This window comes from Nothobranchius furzeri, chromosome 9 (assembly GCF_043380555.1).
Source record: "Nothobranchius furzeri strain GRZ-AD chromosome 9, NfurGRZ-RIMD1, whole genome shotgun sequence".
NCBI lineage: Eukaryota > Metazoa > Chordata > Actinopteri > Cyprinodontiformes > Nothobranchiidae > Nothobranchius > Nothobranchius furzeri.
In genome coordinates this window covers 60,917,335-60,933,825 of record NC_091749.1, presented here as the reverse complement: position 1 = coordinate 60,933,825, position 16,491 = coordinate 60,917,335, and the positions used below count along the sequence as shown (strand labels likewise).

General features: G+C 40.3%; 1 protein-coding gene across 2 annotated transcripts in view; it reads right to left on the bottom strand.

Moving 5' to 3' along the window:
* The window catches only part of sbf2 (SET binding factor 2), a 145,981-nt gene that overhangs the window by 103,095 nt on the left and 26,395 nt on the right, over positions 1-16,491 (bottom strand). For both annotated transcript variants that reach the window (XM_070555014.1, XM_070555015.1), the window contains exon 2: positions 13,878-13,963. In XM_070555014.1, the coding sequence (XP_070411115.1) occupies positions 13,878-13,963 (86 nt within the window). The remainder of the gene's footprint in view (positions 1-13,877; positions 13,964-16,491) is intronic.

The following is a 16,491-nucleotide window of genomic DNA, read 5'->3' as shown; positions in this document are numbered from 1 at the left end:
GAAGTTTGGGCCTCTCTGCCTAGGTTGCTGCCTCTGCAACTCGACTCTGGATAAATGGTTGAAAATGGATGGATGGATACTATTACACGTCTGCTTTTGTTTCACCTGGCGGCTAAAAACTCTAAAATCTGTTAACAGTTTAATAGTTAATGGTAACCGGTTCCTAATCAGACCTCTACATGAGAACAAGGATTGACCAAATTATGTTTTGTATTTCATTGGTCTGCGGTCTCCAGTGACTACTCTTATGTTTTAGCTGCTGTTCAGTATCACTTGTAAGATCATTCTGCTCTTTAGCTCTGGGACAAGGCCACTGAGTCAAGTGAAAGTCAAGTTTTATAAAGGGGTAATGTATGAAGTAATCAAAACCTAGAACATTACGTCACTTGAGATTTGACAAATGGTTTCAACACCAAATCAACGACCCTGTTATTGTTTTGTTTCATTATAAGAAAAAAAAGTTCCTGCAGAGGTAGTATTACAGTACACGCCACTTTAGTCTTTGACACATGATCAAACAAAGCCGATAGAGTATATCTGCAGAGACGTTTTGTTTTCTGTCAGGAATCGTGACTTCAGTGGAGACAGCAGGAATGAGCCTGTTGACAGAACGCTGTCTGCAGGGTACGTGTAATGGACTGACCTTCATGTTCAACACTGAACTCTGCAGCGCTTTGGAATGCATTTGACCTCTCGGGCGTAACTTTCAAGGCATCTGTCCTCATCCAAAGCACACACACACACACAAATTCAACGGCAAACCAAGCGTTGACACAAGCGGATCACTTTCAGTGCACGCTGATGTTTATTCCAATTAGAAGCTGCGGGATGTGTTTCGTTCTCCAAATTATTATTCACAGCTAAAATTATATTCCATGTCATGCCATGTGGTCAGTATTATGCTGATTTAAGGAGATATGGTTTGAACTGTAAAAGCATAGTTTCTGAATGACTAAAGCATAAATCTATGCTTTGACACATGAAGGGATAAATGAATGTACTGCAAAATCTAATTTTAAAATCTAATTTTATTTAAGTGACAAAAGATAACTTTCCCCTCGAGAACTTCCAGCTGTTATAACAGCTGTCAAATGTTTTTCATTAAATAATTAAGAACACTTGGAAACAAGAAAGGGAAAAAGGGCAAAAAGATAAAGTAAAATGCAAGAATTTGATTTGTTTGTGTACTCATGAAACACAGGCTGCAAATTTTACAAACAATACTATACAAAGACTACAGCTAGCTCACTGCAACTCATTGTTTTTTTAAATGCCTTTTTTATTAAAGAGCAAGTCACCCCCAACCAGATTCTTACTCAACTCCCACTTTCTGTTTGAAAAATGCGACAACTGCTGTTACCTAGCAGACCGAGAGGGCGGAGCCGCTAACAAATACACACACACAGGCTCACAACGACATTGTGACATCATATAGTACCAGCTAATGTTCTAGGGTACCTCTTAGCCAATAGCGATAGCAGATTTAAATTCAAATGCAGTGCAGTGTTTTTCCCTGACAACGGCGCAACACTGCCAGTTTTAGGCAGAAAATTAAAATTTTAACTAAAATCCACTAAAGTGCTAAACTATTGACTACACGTGTCTGCCGCACGATTAGACACACATTTATATAGTTTATCAGAAAAAAAAGTTGATTTGGGGGTGACTTGCTCTTTAAAGTGTACAAACTTGGCTAAGTGTTATTATATAAATCTGTATTTGATGGCTAATATGTAGCAAAATTAGTGTTTACCTAATGGTGAGTTAAAAACAAGTCCTATAGCACATTTAATACACAGAAGCAATGCAATGTGCTTTTCATTCTAAAGAATAGCAAGAAGATTAAAATCAACGTGACAGCACAATTAAAATACACACAAGTTAATTTCAGATTTAAGAATAAAAAAAGACTAAGTTAAAGGGTGAGCAGTTACAGTGCAGAAAGTGCAGTATAAGAAACAAAATACAAACAACAAACAAAAATACATAAAAGTTTTCAATTTTGATTTAAAAGTTTATATTTATTTGGCAGACACTTTTATCCAAAGTGACGTACAATTTTTAACCTATACGGCATGTAAAAGTTACAAGAGTTGGGGCACATTTGAGGTGAGGAAGCTGATTCCATCTTTGTGCAGCATAGTAGCTAAAAGCAGCATCACCCTGTTTGGTTCTGACCCGGGGTTTTACCAGCTTACTGTTTCCTAAGGATCTCAGAGCCCTGCTGGGCGTATGTACAGGAAGGACATCTGACATATTTTTTCAATTGAGTGATTAATAAACTAGTAGAAGCACCACTAAAACAATTCTGTAGTTTCCTGGTAACCAGTGATGAGATTTATGAACCGGTGTGATGTGCTTGGTTCCTGTTAAAGGGATATTCCATCCTTACAATGCACTGCTGTAAGCCGCCGCAGCATGGTGCATGGATATAACACGCATATGCATTAGCCACACTTCATGCTAATAGTGATTTATAATAGCCAAGCAACACTCAAGAAATTAGATTAAATAAAAGACCACTTACAGCTAGCAGTGATGCACTTCCTTTTGGGATTGTGGAGATAAAAAATAAAATTAATAAAGTGATTCTCTCACATTTGTCTAAAAACCTCAGCCAATAACATGGCTTGGACCAAAAGCAACGATTGGACCATCTGGATGTCGCACTTCCCATTCAATATAGCACTCGCAAATGTAGCAACAGCACGCCACTGGTGTGACAGGTTCTACGCGCAATATCAGAAGGAGAAACATCCAGCTGCTACCACCTCAACTTTAGGACAAACTACCAGAGTCCCAAAAAGAAAACACCATTTGAAGTCATGGACAACAAAAGATGTTTGGACCTAGAAAACAACGACTGGTGTTTAGGACTCTTTTGTTTCCTCTGGCAATGTGGGTTCCGGTTCTCGCGGATGTGGCCCAGGGACGATAGCCTGCCTGTGGCCTTGCTTGCATTTAAAAGCTAGCTTGTTATAAATTTGCTATTGTAGCTTTGTGTTTGTCTATGTTTATTTATTTGGCAAACGCTCCTAAGCAATGGACAAATGTTGGCCTATAGACCATGTTGTGATCTGTGGGGGAAACTGGAGTACCCAGAGGAAACCCAGGCATGCATGGGGAGAACATGCAACCCCACGCAGAAAGACCACAGCCAACTTTCAAACCTGCAACCTTCTAGCTGCGAGGCAACAGTGCTAACAACTGCAGCCAACCATGTTTGTGTTGCAAACTAGACAAAATCATTACATTCCTACAAATTATTGAAAAAAGTTCAATTTTAATTTAGATGAAATGGGAATAAAACTCATATAAAATAGTTATTTGAAATAAACAACATGAAAAACCAAGATCTGATATTCATTACTGTGAGGAATCATAAATATCAGCCTTTTTATTGATGAACTAGCCTTAGCTATAACAAAAGGAACCAGCTTTACAGTAGAGGAGATCTAAAAAGAAAATGACCCATAAAGACTGAAAAAAACATGAAAGCATCATGGAGACAAGGGAACACAAACATGTTGTCTACAAGCAGCGGATGTTATGAACATTCACACACGTCATGTATTACACAAAAGGTGCTTCTCATTAAACAAGCAACCAGAGCAAATAAACAGCCTAAAATGAATGTGAATCCTAACATTCCTTTGCGTTTATGTGGCTTTTTTTCTTTGCTGGTGGTAAATCTTAAATAGCCAACCGAGGTCATGGTCTCATTTTAATTTAAGAGATAAACAACATAGCAGCTATTATTTTAATTATGCTGAACAAACTCACTCATTTTTTTTAAACTGCTTTATCCTCATTAGGGTAGTGACGAGCTGGTGCACATTTTCAACCGTCATCAGGCAAGAGGCAGGGGACACTCTGGACAGGTCTCCAGTCCATCACAGGTACACACAGAGACAAACAACCAGTCATACACTCATTTACACCTAGGGACTATTTAGGGTCTCCAGTTAACCTAACATGCATGTTCTTGATCTGTGGGAGGGAACCAGTGTACTCTGTTGGAGAAGACATACCAATCAGTCAGGATTCAAAACAGAGTTTGTAAAATATAATCTAACTCGGCTCAATGCATAAGACACAAGATTACTAAAATCTAGTTCCAACTACACTATTAAACATTTTCTACATGAAGAAATATGACAAAATCCTCAGCTCTACTGACTCTCAGAAACTATTTTCGACATTCAAAACTCTGCTCAACCCTCTGTCTCCACCTCCTACCAACAATCTATCAGCTGACACCTTTGCCTCATTCTTCACTGACAAAGTGGCAGCCATAAGCAAACAGTTCACTCAACTGGCCACTCCTGAACATTCGCTACCACAATCTCCTTCTAGCCCAACCATCTCAAGCCCTACTGCTTCATTTTCCTCTTTTTCCCCTCTCACTGAGAACTGTGTGTCCAAGCTTCTCACGTGCAGCCGCCCTACTACATGCCAACTCGACCCCATTCCGACTAAGCTGCTCCAAGCTATTGCTCCTACAGTAGCCGCAGCAGTCACACGAGTGATCAACGCTTCACCGACATCCGGTACATTTCCCACCTCTCTCAAGCATGCTCAGGTTAAACCGCTGCAAAAAAAAACCATCTCTTCCTCCAAATCATGTGGAGAACTACCGACCCATCTCTCTCCTCCCTTTTCTGTCTAAAATCATTGAAAGGGCGGCTTTCAAGCAGATCACAGAATACCTCTCACAAAACTGTCTGCTTGACCCTTACCAATCTGGGTTCAAAAAGAGCCACACCACTGAAACTGCTCTGTTAGCAGTGACGGAATCCTTAAAAGAAGCTAGAGCGACTGCCAAATCCTCAGTGCTTATCCTGCTCGACTTATCGGCTGCATTTGACACTGTCAACCATGGCTTCCTTTTGTCCACACTCTCTAGCATGGGCATCACAGAGAAAGCACACGCCTGGTTTGAATCGTACCTCACAGGAAAATCATTTAGTGTATCTTGGCTTGGACAATCCTCTACCGTGCACCATCTTGCCACAGGAGTCCCCCAGGGCTCTGTACTAGGACCTCTTCTCTTTGCCATATACACCACCTCACTGGGTGAGATCATTCGATCACATGGCTTCTCCTACCACTGCTATGCAGATGACACCCAGCTCTATCTGTCAATTCCACCAGACGACCACATGGTCTCTGCACAAATATCAAACTGTCTCTCTGACATATCAAAATGGATGAAATCCCACCATCTCCAACTCAACCTCTCTAAAACTGAACTACTTGTCATCCCAGCAAAACCATCCATACAGCACAATTTCTCAATCCAAAATGACTTCCTATCTCTGGCTTCTTCAAAGGCAGTTCGAAATCTGGGTTTTGTGATTGATGAACACCTGACCTTTAAAGATCATGTTGCCTCTGTTCCTCTTTCATGCCGCTTTGCGCTGTATAACATACGAAAGATCAGACCATACCTAACACAACATGCCACCCAGCTCTTGGTGCAATCTACTGTCATCTCCCGCCTCGATTACTGCAATGCTCTTCTAACTGGTCTTCCAGGCTGTACTGTGAGACCTCTTCAAATGGTCCAGAACGCAGCGGCACACCTGGTCTTCAATCAGCCAAAAAGAGCACACGTCACCCCTCTGTTCATTGAGCTCCACTGGCTACCGCTAGCAGCACGCATCAAATTCAAATTGCTAACACTAGCATACAAAGTTCGAGATGGTACGGCTCCCATCTACCTGAATCCTCTTGCAAAGGCTTACGTCTCGGCCCGACCGCTCCGGTCATCACAGGATCGTCGGCTAGCAGTGCCTACACCACGCTCAGGACAATCCAGACTCTTCTCATGCATCGTTCCACAAATGTGGAATGACCTTCCAAGCACTACAAGAACAGGGACTTCCTTTTTGACTTTCAAGAAACTGCTGAAGGCCCTGCTCTTCAGAGAGCATCTTCTAAACTAGCACCCTGCTTGCACCCATCCCCCTCTCTACGGTCCACTCCTTGTTCCCTCCTCTCCATGATTCATTATGCTGCCTCACTGCCATCTACGACTGACTGGAAATTGGTTGTTGTTGTTGTTGTTAGCCTCAAGGGCAACATGCCGATTATCACTTGTAAGTTGCTTTGGACAAAAGCGTTTGCTAAATACATAAACATAAACATAAAAATATTGAAACTACTCAAGTGTTAACACAACCTCAGGACAATGGCAATGAAAATAAATATTTGAATTTTAATGAATCAGAAAAGGGTAGAATGCCTTCTCCAGGTCAGGGACGAGGTCCTGCCTCAACTGGAGGAGTTTAAGTATCTCAGGGTCTTGTTCATGAGTGAGGGAAAGATGGAGCGAGAGATCGATGGGCGGATTGGTGCTGTGTGTCTATCATGGTGAAGAGAGAGCTGACAGATTTACTGGTTGATCTACATTCCAACCCTCACCTATGGTCACAAGCTTTGGGTAGCAACCAAAAGAACTAGATTGTAGATACAAGCAGTTAGTTTTCTCCGCAGGGTGGCTGAGCTCTCCCTTGTAGGGCCTGAACCTGTCATCCAGGAGGGGCTCAGAGTAGATCCACTGCTCCTCCCTAATTAGAGGAGCCAGCTGAGGTGGCTCAGGCATCTGGTTAGGACGGCTCTCTGGTGATGTTTTCTGGGTACGTCCAACGGGGAGGAGACCCAAGGGAAGACCCAGGACAGGCTGGAGGGACTGTTTCTCTCACAAGGAACAACTTAAAATTCCCCTGCAGTAGCTGGAGAGAGGGAAGTCGGTGACTCTCTGATTAGGCTGCTGCCCTCGCAACCCGACTCCGGATAAGTGAATGAAAACGGATGGATGAATTATAATTCAGAATGCAGAGTTTTCTCTTTGTGTTGCTAGAAATCTAAAATTAACTTCCTCCAGATTATAAGAAATGTTTATTTGTATAAACAAGTCAATAAACCCGTCTATCTCTAACTAAATCCATCAGAAAGATGGATAACAGCTTGTTAGCAGTCTTTTGCAAAACTAAAACCTAAAAAAATACAAAAAGCTATGTCCAACATAATATTTAAGAGGAAGTAAAAAAACAACTTTAATGTGCTGGATCAGCCAATCATTGACCATGTTCGATGACCAAAAAGCCTCTGGATCCTGGTCTCCAGCCAATGATTTGGTGCATCCTAGTTTTAATCATTAAATGTTTAAAGGATAATTAGTTGATTTAGTTCCTCAAATGTTGCACAAATGATAAAATACTGCCAGGAAATGATCAACGCCATAAATGTCATTTAGCAAATAATTTCCAATAAGTCTGATGGATTTAGTACAGAAAAAAAACTCCTACATGACCTAACTGCCCGGTTACAGTGTGCCACAAGCTCCCGCCTCGAAGCAAGATGGCGACGTGACGGATATTTACTAGGTGTACTGACCTCTTTCTACAGACTGGACTCATCCAGAACAGATGAGGGTTTGAGCTGGTTCTTATCATCACTTGGCTGAAAAGATTAGAAACACATTTTTCCAAGCACAAGTTGTAAACGCTTTTTCTTGGTGCATTCCTCATCTGTGGTTATTTAGTTTGCTGGGGGCCTGTTGTGACCGCAAAATGCTTTTCGTGCTCAGCTTGATCCACTGTTTTCTACAGATGTGTTTGTAAAAACAGTCATTTTCTTTTTCATGGAAAGAAGACAACTTGCGAGTAATAACGCCTTACATACTAGCCCCAAACTGAGCCACAATGTAAATTGCTAAGTGGGTCTGTTAAACACTATGGTGCATCATCATTAAGGCTTCAAAGGTGGAATTTCATTTGGCTTTTGACCAAATTTGGTCACAAACCACAGCGTAGGAAAGCTAATTTCTGGAACAACCTCCTCTTTTCTGACCACTCTCTTTATTTCCTCTAAGAAAATTTTAACTCCCGCATTATAACTTTTGTAACATCTTCAACCGCCTCCACGATACCTGCATAAATAATATAGTGCATTTCTGAAGTTTCAATCAAAATGTAGCAATTTACTTCAAAAGCCTTCCTTTCAAGTGGACAACTTCGGCAAGAGGGAACAAAAGAATAAAAAATAAAAATCACACTCATTTAAAATAGTGTGTAATAGTCCCCAATGACATCTGGAAACACTAAACTAATTGGTTTAGTAAAACTTGTTGCACTGTTTCTATATTTAGAGAAAAACCATAACAAGATACTTGAGGAATGATGCTGAGCGAATGGCGCCATCCTGATTCATCCGTCAGGGTCAATTATAGAAAATTGTTTCAGCCTCATTTTAAAAATAACTGGACAGCACATCCTTCATGATCAGACTTTTACAGCTTTATTTGTCACCATCATTGCTCATCAACTCTGAGGGGAACCGTTTGTAGTGTGACACACTGCTGCTAATCTCCAGCAGACAAGACATTCTTATTGGCCACCAACAGACTCAAGTGGGTCATAGAGGAAGACGCCAGCATACCATAAAAACCACTTAGAAAATATTCATTTGTGCCAAAATAACCACTTGGTTTGTTCTGAACTAGCCTATAAATACCACAGCTTGAATAAACAATAGCAATATTGGTTTTTGACCACTTTCACACAGAGCCAAAACATAATATATAACAAAAATGAAATATGAACATTATTGGACGCCACAGACCAATCACCAATTAAGCTGATCATGCTGAATACTAGCCTACTCTAATTACCAGCTGATGTTTTTGGTGCATCTCTACAAGGTCAAAGAACTGTCTTGTTCCTTTGTACATTTGCTTGTGAAACACTAACAAGTTAAAGATATTATCAGAATGCCATTTAATTATAGTGGTATAAAGAATGTATATTTGCTGCATAAAATGGTAAGAGGCCTGTATTTGTACAGCACCTTCTAGTGTAAGGCGCTTCACAACACAATTAGCCATTCACATGCTGATGGTGACGAGCTACATAAAAGCCACAGCTTCCCCGGGGCCACTGATGGAAGCGAGGCTGCCGAACACAGGCGCCACCGGTTCTTCTGATCACCAACAGCAGGCAAGGTTGTTTAAATGTCTTGCCCAAGGACACAACAGCAGCATTCTCTGCCGGGAGCCGGGATCGATCCTACATCGCTTAGCAACAGGGAAAAAAAAAGTGATGGTAGATCTTAAAAAACACTTCTATGAAATTTTGAATGCTGTATGGCAGTGGTAATCAGTCCTGGTCCTGGAGAGCAGCAGGTTTTAATTTTAACACTTCAACGCACCTGATTTCAATCAGCAGGTGATTAACAGGCTTCTGAAAAGCTTGATGAGCTGCTGAACTGGTGATTCAACCACAGAATTAGATGTGTTGGAGTAGGGAAACAAGGAAAACATGCTTGATACTGGCTCTCCAGGACCAGGAGTAAGTACCACTGCTGTAGGAGCTGCGTTAATATTAGGGCCCGACCGATAGATCGACCGATATTGGGGTCATTAACAGTATCGGCTATCGGCCAAAAAGACGGCCGATATGGCAGATATTGCGCTACCTATCCAGCAGATGGCGCAAGCTTTATAAACTCGTGTTGTGTGGCTCCACACCTTTGAACTTTGAACACAAATAACTGTTTTGGAACTTTTTAAAATTTATTCTTATTTATGTTTCTTATGTGCAATTATTTCCTGTCCAGGGTGAATAAGTTCACCAAGTTAACTTCCACAGCGTGTTACTTTGTTACAAAGCACAAGTATTACGTTTTATTTATTGCTGCATTTTTATTACTTTAATAATCTTATAGGGATCTTCTGTCCCTAAACTTGTGTGTGTTGTTAGATTCCCCAGAGTTAGCCAAGTCAGAAAAAACATTTAGTAACCAGTAGTTTTAGCATAAAGCAATGGAAGGGAAGGCTTGCATCCACCTACATAAAACACACTACAATGTATGTGAATTCACTTACATTGTTTTATGCTGAACTAAGAAAACCAACTGCTGCCAGATCACATTGGGCTGGTTATAAAATGCTTTTTCTGACTTGTCCAGCTCTGGGGAATCTTAACAAGACACAATTTTACTGAGTGGTGGAATATTCCTTTAAGTTAAAATGTATTTGTGGAAACCACGGTTTACAAGAAAAAACTTGAATGTTAGATTTATGCTGTGACTGAGTTTGTGTGTTTGTGAGTTTAAGCTTAAGAAAATTTTCTTTTCTTTTTTTTGTGAGGGAGATTTATTGGCCATTATATCGGCTATCAGCCTTTGTTAAAAGTTTTATATCGGTATCAGTCCCAAAAAAAAAGCATATCGGGCGGGCCCTAGTTAATATGGTAACAATTAGGGGCTGCACAACTTCATTTTTTTAAAAAGTTGACGGTCAAGTAATGAAAATCGAGTCGACTTTGACTAGTCGTTGATGGCGTCATACACCTGAAGGGGGGGGGGGGGGGGGGGTCAGTAGGTTCGCTGGAGGTTTTGACAATTAAAATTGTGCCCACATTTTCAAAGTTAAACACATCTCTTTTAACAACGGTACTTTCTGCATCTATACTGCTCCGCTTCAGCCCTCTCCCCCCTCCCCCTGCGCAGCGGCCGCAAACTCACTGATGCGCCTGCAGCCTCTCAGAGTTCCTGCTGCTCTAAACATTAAAATAATTATTTCATTTTCTGTTCCTCACTTCTGATTACCTTCAGTGATGTCTGTTTGTTGCAACCACCAGGTAAAAAAACAAACTTGTTTTTATTTGACTATTTTTCTGTCCTGTCTCTGTTTATTATCTTCCTGCATCTCATCTCAATCCTAAAGAAAAACTGCTACCTGGGTTCATATATATTCACCTCATGAGTTACCTTTGAACTGCAGTTCTAAAAGATCTACCGACCGCAAAAACAGTGGAGTGTGCGCTGCGCGCCGGCCGCACCAGTGCAGTGAGTCACCGGAGGACAAAACAGGTGATGCGCCCCGATCCACAGCAGCGAAACGCATCAGACACAAATAAAAGACAGAAAACATAAAAGGAAATGAGCCGACATGAACGATCGCGTGCTATATTTGTTTTTGAGGTGGCGACACCTAATTTGATAATGTTACTGTGGCCGTGCTCAGGACGCAGATGTCTGGAGCGCGTCAACGATCAGAGATTTGCATGCGCACGCTGGTTAAGGTTAGGATGGGAGTGAGGGGAAGGTTAAATTGCAAGAGGGTAAAGATCACAATTTGGTTAAATGCCCGTTTTACGGCGGGTGTCAGTACCGACGCTCTGGCACAGTGCGCCGCCTCCCGACGCGCAGGAGCTCATCACCTGCTGTCTTTTCCGAGGACTGCATCTTGCCGGTCATCATCACGTGACAGCGACTAGTCGATGACAGGCACAAAAAGTCACTACAGAGCAGTGAGGTCGACTAGTTCATACAACCCCTAGTAGCAATACACTTTGGTGTTGGTAACATGTAAACTAGGTGTTCACTCAACTTTTACTCTGAAAAACATCTCAAATAGGAAATAATGTCTTTAATTTACAAGGCAAATCTCCTTTGTTCACTCCACAACTTGCTGATGCTATGATTTTTTGTGAACATATTCTGGCATTAACCTAATTATTGCAGATAACTGCAGAGGGTCTGTAAACCACAGATATTACAATACTTATAGCAGTTAAGAACATTACACACCCTCCAGATCAGGTCTTCAGAAGGAAGGTTTGTTAGATGTCGTGTCTAACACTCAGATCCAATAGAGCGAATGTACTAGTCAGTGAATTTCTATCCATCCATCCATTTTCGTCCACTTATCCAGGGCCGGGTTGCAGGGCAGCAGCCAAAGCAGAGAGGCCCAGACTTCCCTCTCCATATCCACTTGAACCAGCTCCTCTGGGGGAATCCCAAGGCATTCCTAGAGAAAAATAGTCCCTCCAGTGTGCCCTGGGTTTTCCTTTGGGTCTCCTCCCGGTTTCCGTGCTCAAAAACCCTCACCATGGAGGCACCCAGGAGGCATTCTAACCAGGTGCCAGAGCCACCTCAACCGGCTCCTCTCAATATGGTGGAGCAGCAGATCTACTCCAAGACCCTCCCGGATGAACAAGCTTTTCACCTGATCTCTAAGGGAGAGCTCAAACATCCTGTAGAGAAGAAAACTAATTTCGGCCGCTTCTATCGCAATCTCATTCTTTTGGTCACTACCCAAATCTCAAGACCATAGGCATAGCTCTCTCTTCACCATCATGCATCACTGCAGACCAGTGTTGGGAGTAACGGCGTTAATAATGGCGTTGTTTTTTACATAACGGAATAATGTAATCAATTACCTTTGCACTGTTGCAACGCCGTTACCATTACTGGGGATGGAAGGTTGTGCGTTGCTATGTGCTTGTCGAGCGTTGAGCAACAGTGTGAGGCTTTCTGACCGCCACACTTCAGCTTCAGCCAGGGAGAGAGAAGTGTCGGTAACACACTTAAGTCCTTCAGTTAATGTAATAATTGTCCCAACCACAGCTGCACACACACACCCCAACCCGGTCTCACAGCAATCAGGAGCAACCTGCACGTGTGTTGTGTTTAGCGTGCCACACGCGCACATTTACGTTTGAAATATACTTGCTTTTTTACCTCGCGTAACCTTGCGTGGGGGCAGGCGTATTACGTGAACGGAACCATCTGATTGGCCGCATATCAGTTGGGCTACATTTGATTGGTCAAATAATACTTCCGCGTAAAAAACAGAGCTGGTTTACAAAAAGTTGATGTATGACACGGATGGAACCGTTTGAACCAAACATTTATTGCCGTTTTTGACGTGCTTTGCGATGGGCCTATCGCACGTCCTGTTATCGCCATGACGATAACTTTTCGATATATTGTGCAGCCCTAATTTATTTGAGCTTTTAGCAATTAGTGCCCCTCTAAGAGCCTTGAGATCTGGTACTCAGAATCTTCTGGTGCTCCCTGAAGCCAAGTCGAAGTCCCAGGGTGATTGGGTTTTTCTGTGGGAGGCTCCAGATTGTGGAACAGACTTCCGGGAAGTATTAGGGAATGCTCAGACCCTTGAATAATTTAAAAACTTTATTAAAGACCCATTTTTATGCTGTGTCTTTTAATTAAGAACAGATGAGGGATTTTCAACTCGGATTTTTTGGTTCTTTGGGAATGTTTAAAATAATTTATGATGACCAGTTTATAGGCACTGGCTTTATATCAGAGTTAACGTAACATTTTTACGTATACATTTTTAACTTTGTTTTTACATCTGAATCAGGTCATTTTGTTATTTCTATTTTATTATTCTACTATAATCTGTCTCTCATGTTGTGAAGCACTTAGGTCAGCAACAGCCGTTAAAAATTAGCTATACAAATAAAATTGACCTTGACCTTCACCGTGTGTTTTTCAAACATGTTCATGGTTGTTATTTGTCACAAAACTGAAAAAATATAAATATATTCACCCTTTCTTTGGGAATTCATAAAATTTCATTGAAATACTATAAATACACATTATGAATTTGTAATGCTGCTCTGTCTTCAGCAGTATAAAAGTGTTACAATCACACAACATCACAGACATCAGTCAGCACCTTAAAACAGTTTGCTTTTTCACCAAATAATGAAGCAAAACCTGGGAAAAAAGCTATTTACTGGAAAAAAAAAGCTGGTATTGTGTTCAAAAAGCTACAAAGACAGATTTAAGACACATTAATAAAATATGCTGAATAGCAGCATGTGTCACAAAGAATTAATATAAATGTGTTGAATCATTAACTTTCAAAGGAACAACACATGATACAATTATTTTACCAGTAATAAAAAATAATAAATGACTCATAAATGAAGATGATCCTGTGTCCAATGAGTCATTTTTGTTCTTTGATTGGTCTTTTGTTCCTTTTTTTTACTTTAGATGAAGTATTTCTGATATCTTTGGATTGATTTGCCTTCGTTTCGGAGGCTGCCACTTACCATCTCCACCCCCTGTGGAAAGGCTGTCCCCTCCCAGTCCTTCTTGGGGAATCGCTGAATAATTTTTCCACATCCTTCTCCTGAGCCTGAAACACAACAGAACATCTGTAATTCGGTCCAACCAGTTGATGTAAATCACAACAATACCTGGAAATACTATATCACTAAATGACTATTCATGAAAAAAATATAAATAAATAAAACAATAAAAATATACACATCTAAACGTGCAATAAATGATCCAAAAACTGAAGTTTCATTGCTAGTGTCTAATACGTTGGTTTTATATTGACCTTTTAAAATCACTCTAGATTTCTTATACAAGCGTATTTTAGGCCCATTCAAAAACACTAATAATATTAGTAATAATTAGAGAAGCAATTACATGACAATTAGGCCAACTTCCCACATTAACACTGCTGTTATGGCCAGTAACCAATATTACATATAACTGATACATTTTTATTTAGTGCAAAGATTAGTGTTAAAGTCAGAAATTTAAATAAAGTTAATCAACCAACTGACCAAATATTAAATATTCAAAACTGTTAAATAAAAATGTTTTGCTGAAAATAATTTTTTGAGTATTTATTAAGCAGATGTTATTCAGGAAAATTTAAAATCAATTCTGCAACAGCACCAGGCTGCCTGAGGATGTGCCTGCTTTGAAATCAGTTTTACTAAGTAGGTAACTGCCATTCCTAATATGTAAAAAAAAACATTAAATATCGGCCCAATGTATCAGCCAACTGATATATCGGTCTACCTTAGTTTTGGGTGTATTTTTAAAGAGTAAATCATGAAAAGAAAAAATAAGACCACTCCTTATTAATGACCAACCAATCAAGCTGGTAAATTAAAAACTTGAAAGACAATTCCTGTTCATAACTTTTAAAGCCTTACGTGGTCAAGCTCCCTCGTACTTAACTGATCAGTTCAAGTATATATATATATATATATATATATATATATATATATATATATATATATATATATATATATATTCCTGAGCTAGACAGATCTTTAGCAGGTGGAATACAGTTTAAATTCACACTAAAGAAGATCTAGGCAGCTGAGGCCTTTAAGGTTTACTATTAAATATACTGCTCATAGATTCCCAAAGGAAACCATATGGCTTTGGCATGCAAAAACATAAATTAGAAAAAATAACTCACAGGAACAGATGTATTAATGATTCAATATATAATCGCAACGTTTAGCTATCTCAAGGGCTAATAAAAAGTGAATGTTATCTAATTTAGATTAAACATTTTCTTCATTTAGCATCCAAAAACAGCCTGCTAGGGTCTATTTCACAATATGCACCTTGTCACAGCATACTGATGGCCCAATAACTTCATCCTAATGCTACTTTAAACTTGTGCTTGTTATGAATCAAAAGGGTCTATTTTCACCATCGAATTGACACAGTAACCTTTCATACACACCAGAGCTACAAAGTGGTGAGCCAAAGCCAGTCTTATTCAAATCATTTTACACTTTGTGTTATTTCTGACTTATTAAATACATTAAACAGTTGTTCTGCTGAAGTGGAACGGGGTTTCCCTTTTGCTTACCTTCGGGGGTGCTGTCCCTCTCTCTCACCCAAATCTGTGTCTGCACTAAGCTGCATATACGGCTATTTGCTGTTAAAAGTGTGTGTGTTCGTTCCATCTCTTTATTTTACTTGTATGTAATGCTTGTGTAACTGGAAGACAGATAAATCCAATTTTCCAAAGTTAACACAAAGCTAAAATCCTAATCCCGGCCTGATCAGCTGAGATTAAAAATACGATCCGACGCCAAATTCCGGACGTGATTCTGAAGTCCCTACCAGAGATAATACCTTTTTGATTAGTATTCCAGACATCACGTCTGCAGCTGCGTTCATTTTAGCGACACAGACGCGCATTTCTTGTACCCGTGCATAGTAGCGTGACTTAGCATAAAAGTGCTACAGTCACAGTTCCGTGCGGAAGAGCGATCACGACGTACATTCCATGAACTACCGCTATACTGGCTAATTATTACGAGAGCCTTTGAATGGTATGCCGTATTCTGCCGAGGGGATTTTACATTTTTGCGATTGAAACCGAACATCTGGACTCATCGATCCAGGTCTGCTAATGTGGTAAGCATAGCTAACATTGCTAACGTTAAGCACGGTTGGATACCGCCACTGAATCGGATTCAGCGGTGCTATCAGCCAACTGTCGCAGCGACTGTCTGCGTCTCTACTTGCTATCCCTACGTGGTAAAACTCTGGCGTGTATGAAAGGTTACTATGTCAATTCGATGGTGAAAATTGACCCTGTTGATTCATAACATGCTTATTCTCCGACAGCTAGGACACACGTTCTACTCATCTGATAGGAAGGCTGTAAAACAAAATTGCATACATGTGGTCTACGACTCAAAAATAATTTCCTAATATTTGTAAATAAATCTAAAACATTGAGGCAAGATACCAAATGTGATGTCGGATTATAAAATGTAATTGTATTTCAAACAAACCTAAAATTTGGATTTACTTTAATATACAATGATACCACCCTGCACAAGAAAAAATGAGTCCTTAAGAGTAATGCATTTCTAGGAACTGGAGCTAACAATC